At 33.7% G+C, this 10,217-nt stretch overlaps 1 protein-coding gene across 4 annotated transcripts; it reads right to left on the minus strand.

Moving 5' to 3' along the window:
- Positions 1 to 1,136: 1,136 nt before the first annotated feature.
- On the minus strand, positions 1,137 to 9,565 carry LOC125042691 (1,2-dihydroxy-3-keto-5-methylthiopentene dioxygenase-like). Of its 4 annotated transcripts, none has more exons than XM_047638505.1 (5): positions 9,514 to 9,565; positions 5,206 to 5,351; positions 4,758 to 4,871; positions 3,357 to 3,536; positions 1,137 to 2,445 (listed from the first exon to the last, which is right to left on the minus strand). In XM_047638505.1, exons 2-5 carry the CDS (start codon positions 5,326 to 5,328, stop codon positions 2,317 to 2,319), a joined length of 546 nt encoding a protein of 181 aa, XP_047494461.1. In that variant the 5' UTR covers positions 5,329 to 5,351; positions 9,514 to 9,565; the 3' UTR covers positions 1,137 to 2,316. The 4 variants fall into 4 exon arrangements, with proteins under 4 accessions (XP_047494461.1, XP_047494460.1, XP_047494458.1 ...); XM_047638504.1 differs by lacking the exon at positions 9,514 to 9,565 and adding an exon at positions 8,106 to 8,300; XM_047638502.1 differs by lacking the exon at positions 9,514 to 9,565 and adding an exon at positions 7,946 to 8,046.
- Between the last annotated feature and the right edge of the window lie 652 nt (positions 9,566 to 10,217).

Consider the following 10,217-nt stretch of genomic DNA (forward strand, 5'->3'; position numbering starts at 1 on the left):
AGGATTGGGGGGGGTAGTTGATGGAGAAGGTTGTGGGGGTATAATTATTGAAGTTGAGCATGTTGGGAGTTGAAATGTCTCCTGGGGTGTTGATTAGGGTGAATACTGTACTAGTCGGCATTGAGGAGGGGGTATTAGTTGTAGTGTTCAGAGCCGTGGTCAAAGGAGAGCCTGGGGTCAGGGAATCGGGCGAGTTTGAATTGGTGGAGCTATTTGATGAAGAGGCAAGCCTCATTGCCTCTAATAATGGTATGGTTAATGGTTAATGGTTAATGGTTAAAAGCAAAATAAATGTGCTATCTAATAATGGTATAAAATTGTTGGCCATGATAAGCCTGGAGTATGTTGGGGAGAGAAACGGTCCACCCCTCAGGGTCCCTTGAGGGGTAAGGGCTAGACAACTAAAGCAGGGGAATACCGTATGTATGTATGAATGCAATATATGTGTACACACACACACACACACACACACACACACACACACACACACACACACACACACACACACACACACACACACACACACACACACATACACACACACACACACACACACACACACACACACACACACACACACACACACACACACACACACACACACACACACACACACACACGTCTGTGTTTGTATGTACGTATACAAAAACGCTGTCTGTTGAACACGTCCACTTAAGAGCTCTGGCCACAAGGAAGTGACAAGTTGTATGATGCACAGTGCTTAGTGTTAATAAAATAAATTATCATAATAGTGTTCATGCAAAAATTATATGATAGCTTGTATAATTTTCTGTTAATCACGAAAATAGCTATAAATCTATTTAACTTGTACTGTAACATATGAGTTCCACAGCAAATTCACTTTAGAAAACTACCTAGTATTTTTGTCCATCTGAACTAATTGTACAAATCCACCTTGATGATGTCATACCAACTCCACATTGCCATTCCTTGTTATATTGTCCCTAGTATCCTTATAAACATCACTGCTCTTCCAATGTAATCCGTGTTTCCCTTTCTCTATGTTTAATTCTTCTTCTTACTTCCTCAGTATTCATCCTCTCTTTCCTTGCAATATCAACTGTGTAGTCCTCAGTTAAGTACACAATAAAAAGATAAAAAAGCCTCGATGTCACTGAAATTTTTTCTGGACCTTCTTTATTTAACAATATACTGCCTGATTATCAAGAAATGAGTTACACAAATAAATTAAAAAATGACAACAAAATATTCCACTCACGACACTGTTGTGTGACCAAATGTCGTATACTACATATGATTACAAAACTTTTAAAAATCTGATATTCAAAATATTCTCCAACATTTTCAAAATGTAAAAAATACAGCAATTCTATTCGGAAAACAAATTCAAACGAGAATGATTGATAATTATATTAATGTTATGTGTAAACTAATGGATTTATATAAACTCTACATGTCTCCTTGTTCACAGATGTAGAAATATAAATACATTTAGTAACTGGAAGACATTACCATATAAAACACAATTACCTTTGCTTCTTATAAAATACTGTACATTTGTTTCTGTACTGTACAATGTGAAAATACATATAATAATTTTTAGCTGTCTTAATACCTCTCAAATATTTGAAATCAAATATCTGAAAATCAATATTTGTAATACCCTTTCATAGGTGTGTTGCTTAACATCAAAATAATAGGGTTCATAATTAATTTCATAACCTATGCATGCTTAGTCATATAAACACTAAAATTTCACAGGGTATCATATAATGGAAATTCAATATTACAAAAATATTAATTTAGAGTCTATGTAAGTCAGAAACTTTATGAATATATGCATTTTCTTCAATAAACTATATATCAAGACAAAAGATACACAACAATAAAAATGTATGGCAATATTCTATCACAAATGGCCAACCACTTACAAAACAAATCATGAAGCATAAAAAATCTGTTCATTTAATCAACACGAAAAGTGACAGTTTATAATTCAAGTCTGAATTATACAGTTTTCAGTTAATTTAAAATTTAGCAGATATATTTAAGCAATATATTTCCCTTCACAGCAATCTCTAGATTCAACAATGTAATTCTTTACAATGAATATAGATACACTTATACCAAAACATATATATAAAAGCCTTAAGACATGTAAAAGAGGGAAACTAGTAATTTAATATATCAAAAGAATCAAAGCACTATTTTCAATAACAAGCTACCAAATAGCAATAACACAAAGAACAGTAATCTGTCCTCCCAGATTTCAAAACTTACAAAATAACATCATCAAAATAAAGCCCCATCATATCTGGTTCTTTTTTTCTGCCTTTACTCCTCAGTAAAGCCTTCTTCCTGCTTCCTTACATACTCTTTGCGAGCATCCATGTCATCAGCAGGTCGGTTGTGCGGAGTCCACACTGGAACCCCAACAAACAGTCTCATGGCCTTGATATAGTTCTGTGGAGGAGGTAAAACTTTTACTAAGACAGAAAAAAAAAAAAAAAAAAATCATAGAAATATGAAACAAATGAAAATGAGGGAAAAAAAAAGAAAAAAAAAGGAAATGACTCAGAGAATGAAAAATTGAAGAAGAAAAGACTGGACAAATAATCTAACTAGTTGACTGACCTTCCATCTAATCATCTAAATGGTAAGCTGTCCTCTTCTTTCATAATACTAATCATTTAAATTTCTTAATACAAAAATTTCAAGACTTAATTCTTTCTGATGGTAAACTTGAAAAGATGTTTATTAACAGTTCTAACATGTATATAATTTCATTCAATCCAGTCAATTTGATTAGAAATCAGAGCATGCAACTAAATAAATATTAACATTTAATTGGAGTGTTTGCTGCTTTCTTCATTTTAAACAATTAATGACAGGCATGTCACATACGTCCATGCCATGCCCACTGTGAGTTTACTTGTTTAATTGTTTTTCCACATAGATGGCCACACTTGTACTTAGTCACCAATGAGCCAATTACAAGTACTGCCTGTCTCACCTGTTTAATCTTTTCTTTAATTTACGAAAATATTTTGTTATCTCATTTTGCTGTTACTAATATTAAAAAACATTATAATAATTATAATTGTTATAATAAAAATAACACCATCGATATTCATAGCACTAGTAGAAAATACATTTTTTGGCCAATTCAAGGAAAGGTGAAATCAGGTAAGGCTAAGCACTAGCAGAGCCATCTATGAAAAATTAGCACAGCATTTTCCCCCATTTTTTATTAATTTTCCCTAGCGGCAATGGGTTAACTATACACCCTAGAGAGAGGATACCAGATACTTTACCAGAAATTACCCAAAGTAATAATAAAGTATCTGACCAATTATATCTCATTAATTTTTTACCTTCGTATCTAAAGTGAATCGGTGATAGATTCCAGCTGGGAGAATCAGGAGGTCTCCAGCTGTCACCTCAATCCTGATCCACTTGTCTTTCTTGTCGCGAATGTCAAAATAGCCGGAGCCTTCCAGGACAAAACGAATTTCTTCATCGGTGTGGATGTGTTCCTCGTAAAAGTTTTTGAGCTGAATGTGATGATTATGGAAGGGATTAATAGCTAAATGAAGCATAAATTCAGATTTATCAATAAGTTCTTACAACCTATAGCAAAAAGCAAACCACAATCGGATTATAGATATTGAAATGTAATTAACCGACTGATGTCCAGTAATCTCCACTAGGGTTTTGTCTTATAAATTATTTTTACATGTCGATGGTTCCACGAGCACTTAGTCCCCATGGACTCAGTTACTGAGCCCAGTTGATCTCACCAACTTATCTCAATCCTTGAATTTTATGGAAAAAATGTTTATTTCTTTTATCATTATTGTTATCAACATTATTACTATTATTAGCAATAACATTATAAGACTAACAATAACAATAGTAACAGTAATAAAAATAAAAACTACCAGAACTTCAAGGAAGAGAGTAAACAAGTGGAGTCCCATGTATAAAAGTATACTAAAACAAAATGTATGGACAGTTCTTGTATAAATGCATTCCTGGCATTAATTGATTAACGTAGTAAATCAAAGACATAACAAAGCTTCATGTATGTTTATAAAGTTATCCTTTAATTAAACCAACGTCTGCAAGTTTATCTACTGTCCCCTTTTGGTTTTTATGAGTTTTTTTTTACATACAAATGGCTCCAGGAGTGCTCAACCACCAAGGAGTCTATCAGTTGGCCGTAGTGACCACACCTGATTTCCCCATTCCTTGAATTTGTGGCAAAAGAGTGTTTTTCTTTTTAATACTATTAATATTGACATTGTTATCATTCTTACTGATATTATGATTACTAAATTGTTATTAAAATGTTGATAACAACAATAAAATAATATAATGAAGCTTTCAAAAAATCAAGGAAAAGGGTAAACAAGTGAGATAGGCATGACTAAAAGCTGACTCCTTGGTGACTAAGCACTTGTAGAGCCATCTATGTGTAAAGATAATAGATAAATCTTATTACTGTGGGCATGGCATTGTAGCCTTACCACCCGTGGTAAATGGGTTAATTCAAGCATTCTGATGGCATTTAACACAGTTCTATAGAATTTTCATTGGACTCCATTTCCATTACCTTATAACCCTCCAAAATATGTTTATGCTGTACATGGAAACAGAAATCTATTCTAACAGGAACATACAGCTATTATTCATGAAGCATTGCAAAGTGGGATCTGAAAATTCAAACAGCATTCATGAATCATAAACATGACGGGAAACCAGTGGGTGCTAACCTTTTCATCGTAATTTGGGAGCTTTTCTGGTGAGACTTGAATGACGTCCGAGTATGTGTAACCTCGGCTGGATTTAATCTTCTCAAGCTCAGGCTCAAAATTTTTCTCATCCAACTATAACAGATTAAGATCAGAGTTATCATATCAAAAAATTAAGTTAACAGATAAATAATTATTTGTCAATAGCTTTTCAATATTAGTAATTTGCAAGTAAATGTAAAACTATATGTAACTATTTTTTATCTGGGATCTTCCATTATGAAAGGATCAGACTCCATAACTGAAAAGTGATTTTTGAAAATGAAAATTATAATTTACAATTCATGCTCTAAGAATTGCTTCATCCTGAAAATTAATGATGAAAATTAATGACATCTGTAAACAGGCACTGATTAATCAATATAAGTAATTTCAATGACTCCAGGGCATGTGTATTCAGAGTACCAACCTTCCAGTATAAAACTCCAGTGTCAGCACGAAGTTTCTCAAGGGTCACATATTCTGGTGGCGAAAGGTGATGCTCATTTCGCTTGTCCTCATCACTGCTGTCCATGTACCAAGCATTCACCATTTTGTATTTCTTTCTTTTCTGACCTTTGAGAATATGAGAATATATAAGAGACTACAGTTTTAATATTTAAAAAAAAAGTCTATTCAGGTGATGTGACCTTCATGTCATGGAAATTTCTGGTTGCGTGAGAATATATTGTTAGGGAGAGAGAAATGACTCGTGATGAGTGTACAGAGCTCTTGGAGGAAGGTTAGACTGATTGAGCATTTAGGGAAGGCTTCTTGCATTATTCCACATGTAAATGAGGGTGCAATGTACCATCCACGAGCATTAGTTCCAGGGAGAACACTATTTCCATGCTCGAGTTCCTATTCCTGCCCACCATGACCAGTGGTGCAGGATGCATTACCGAAAACTGAATATGAATATATAAAAAAAGACACTAATAACACAATGTATAAAAAAGACACTAATAATACATTATAAAAATAAGACACTAATAACACAAATATACTTATTGTTATTGCACAGAGTCTGTGGCAGGATTTAGGGGGGGGAAATGGGGGCAGTTGCCCCTCCCTCACTGCTCTGTAACTGGTCTGGCGCCCCCTGTTGGAAGTGCAGCACCCCTTTTTTAGTAAATGACATTTGATATACTGACGGAGGAACCTCACGGGCTTCATCGTTCTCGGATCATCCAAAAATGAAACATATAATCGGCAATTATCATTCTCACTGTCAAATCATTATAATACAAATCACTATAAAACAAAGAATGACAATCTTTCTCTGTCGAGGTAGTGGCAGGGTATGAAAAGTAGCATGACTAAAACTTTCCATAAACAATTTTCAAACCACTCAAAGTGAGCATGACCTATGGTGTAACCTAAACTGATTTCCTACAGCAACATAGTGATGGTACAATATCACTTAATTACCAAAGGTTTATAAGCACCCCTCTTTATCAACTGCCCCCCTTCAGAATAGTTCTGGATTCGCCCCTGCAGAGTTGTAGACCCTCTAGAGAGATACAATGGAGTCTGATTATTGAAACATAACAAATAACAATTATAGACCTCCAAAAACTGCAAACAAGCAAAATACGCTTATGCACAAAAAGGAGATAATACACTGCAAAGAGGAGACAAAGCGTCTTGATACCACACCTGAATTTTCACATGGGCTAGGCTTACAGGGTATAAAAAGTAGCATGACTAAAACGGTGTAAACTAAACTGATTTCCTACAGCAACATAGTGATGGTACAATATCACTTAATTACCAAAGGTTTATAAGCACCCCCCTCTATCAACTGCCTCCCCTGCAGAATAGTTCTAGATCCACCCCTGCACAGAGTTGTAGACTCCCTAGAGAGATACAATGGAGTCTGATTATTGAAACATAACAAATAACAATTATAGACCTCCAAAAACTGCAAAAAAGCAAAATACACTTATGCACAAAAAGGAGTTAATAACATCTTGTCTTGATAACGTCTTGATACCACACCTGAATTTTCACATGGGCTAGGCTTACAAACCACACACCTAAGAGGGTTGCCACTCAAGTAAGCCTAATGCAAAGATTTTGGTAGATATGTGGGCCACTAGGCACCCAGATCCAATAGGTTATAGTCTGATAGGAAAAAAAAATCTTATAAAGATGATGAATTGATGAAAATCTAATAAGAATTAGTTATCTTCAAAAGATTTGTGAGAAATCCCAATTTGTTGTTATTTACTCTAATCCTGGGAGAACTGCTGTGAGATAAACTAAGATATATATATTTAAGAACATTCAAAAACCTAAACTAATCTCACCTGGCAACTGTCCTTATCTCCCAGACTGAAGTGGGATGTGATAAGACATGCAATTTATCACAAACAATAAATGAGAGCTATCATGTGAAAACTGGAAAACATCTTTAGCAACAAGACATGAAACATATGTCATATACATATACATATATATATATATATATATATATATATATATATATATATATATATATACATACATATATATATATATCATATATCATATATATATATATATATATCATATATATATATATCATATATATACATATCATATATATATCATATATATACATATATATATATATCATATATATATATATCATATATATATCATATATATATCATATATATATAATATATATATATACATCATATATATATATATATATATATATATATATATATATATCATATATATATATCATATATATATCATATATATATCATATATATATATATCATATATATATCATATATATATATATATGATATATATATATCATATATATATCATATATATATATCATATATATATATATATATATATATATATATATATATATATATATATATATCATATATATATATCATATATATATCATATATATATATATCATATATATATCATATATATATATCATATATATATATATATATATATATATATATATATATATATATATATATATATATATATGAACCGCGTTCATGTTGACAAATGTATAAAAGGTATGAATGAGAATGAATATCTTCACAATACAAGAGATGTATTTGACCGGTTTCGACTTTGTCTTCGTCAGAAATACATGAACCAAAGAATAACAGGCAACATAATTGTGCAAAGAGAGTTAAAACAACCTTTCCATCCAAACCGTTTCGTCGTCATATGTACATATACACTCATGACTTTTTTGTTTTTGTTTTAAATAAGTTGGCTTCTGAAACGTTTTTCACTTTCAAACCTAAATAAGGAAAATGAGGGAACAGCATATAAATGCCGACGTCTGCATTTACTAACCTTTATTTGATAGAATTCACAGAAATAATTTAAAAAAATTCCCTCAGGAGCTGACACCACTACTGGGAGCTTCTCTCAAGGACAGCAAGTGGAGAGTGGAGACCCAAATTATCCTTAAGGTGACCGTCTCTGAGATAATGCCGATTTTCACTTTTTTGTTGAAAAATAGAAAATGGTCATACAGATTTTAATGAAATTTGGTAGGATGAAAGAGTATTATTACGCATCACTATACTGATTATTATTGAAATTGACCGAAGGGGATTTTTTTTACCGATTTTTTTAGGGGACCGTCCCTGAGAAAATACCCATTTTCACTTTTTGATTGAAAATAGAAAATGGTCTTACAGAATTTAATGAAATTTGGTACGATGAGAGAGTACTTTATTACGCATATTTATACTGAATGACTGAAGGGAATTGTAGGCGCAACGAAAAATCGATTTTTTAAGTTAGGTTAACTCTAGCCTTCTCACGTCCCAGAGTTATCACTTAATTTTCTATATTACTTTTGCGGAGAAAACCTCTATATAAATACATATTGGTGAAATTCGCTGATCAGCAAAATAGTTGTCCGGGGTTAGGCACTCGTTTGACCACTTTATTTTTCTTTGCAGAGTTCATATTCACGTGGGTAATTCTACAGTAGTATACGAATCTGAAACAAGGCGTAACTCATTTTCGACCACCCCGACCCCCCCCCCCCCTCCAAACCCAGGGACGGTCCCCATAAAGTTAGGTTAACTCTAGCCTTCTCACGTCCTAGAGTTATCACTTAATTGTCTATATAACTTTTGCTGAGAAAACCTCTAGGTCATATAAACAAAACAATGTATTCCAATTTGTATTCCAATGTATCCAAATTATAGCATGTTACATAACTGAAAAAAGAAAGAGAAAAAAAGGTAGTTCTATGCGCATACTGACGCATAGAACTGGGAAAAAGCATTTTAAAATCGGACAAAAACTGTAAGCCGTGAGAAGTCTGATATATGAAAAAAAAAAAAACCTGTACGAGTAATCGACCTTCAAACTTTTTAAAAATAATTTTCTATTCATTTTCCATATTTGTTTTCACTTGCTTACTGGCTACTTATTACATAAGAAAAAGCCCAACCATTGCTCTATCTCTTGTTCTTTATTTAACTCAGATCGGATCAATAGTTATTGCACAGCATCACAAAATACAATATAATATAGCACTGAAGTCATCCTGCGCCGTAACTATGCGGTCCACATGACCATAAAATAACGTTGCAATATCACGTCCACGCACTTCTAAACTCGTTTTTCTGCCGTCAGGAGTCCTCTATAGCTCATATTACCCTCCACCTCGGTTGTCCCATTTTCTTTTTTACCCCCCCCCCCCCGACCGAAAATGGGAGGTAGGGAAGATAGGGGTAAATACAAATATGCTCCTTGTCGCCAAGGAAGGCAGACACGGCACACTGGCACACGCGCGCACATTCATACACTGGGGCGCACACTCATACTCTCGCGTGCACACACATACACTCGCGCGCACACTCATTCACTCGCGCGCACGACACTTTTACCCTCCTGTGATCCATTTCAATAGGTAATGTCAAAATACAACTTTGGTGCGGCACTAAGGCATAAATACATAAAGGTGAAATTCGCTGATCAGCGAAATTTGTCCGGGGTTAGGCCCTCGTTCGATCAACAATTTTTTCTTCGCGGGAGTTCATATTCACGTGGGTAATTCTACAGCAGTATACGAATCTGAAACAAGGCATAACTCATTTTCGACTTCCCGACCCCCCCCCCCCCCAACCCAGGGACGGTCCCCTTAACGGATTACACGCCAGAGTTGATAGGTTAAAAAGGCATATGGTGATCCACATAAACTATTGAGTTTATAACACTACTATGTATTACATGACTTCCATTAGAAATTATTATAATATTAAGCAATTTAAGTAATAAGCCACCCTGTTGAAATAATAATTTTACAGTCAATAATATATTCTCTTATTTTTCGATTAATTCCGAGATGTATTCGGTATTTCTTAACAAAAGTAATTGAGTATCATCCACACATTTCACTACAAAGCAAGCTGGTAAACGCTCAGTAAATAATTCACACAAACT

The sequence above is a fragment of the Penaeus chinensis genome, chromosome 32 (genome assembly GCF_019202785.1).
Source record: "Penaeus chinensis breed Huanghai No. 1 chromosome 32, ASM1920278v2, whole genome shotgun sequence".
NCBI lineage: Eukaryota > Metazoa > Arthropoda > Malacostraca > Decapoda > Penaeidae > Penaeus > Penaeus chinensis.

Coding starts and splice junctions, on each gene's coding strand:
- LOC125042691 (XM_047638502.1), bottom strand. CDS start 7,991: ATGAGTGTATATGTACATATGACGACGAAACGGTTTGGATGGAAAG. Junction 5,352..7,945: donor GAAACGGTTTGGATGGAAAG/GTTGTTTTAACT, acceptor ATATTCTCAAAG/GTCAGAAAAGAAAGAAATAC. Junction 3,537..4,757: donor TCCCAAATTACGATGAAAAG/GTTAGCACCCAC, acceptor CATCACATTCAG/CTCAAAAACTTTTACGAGGA.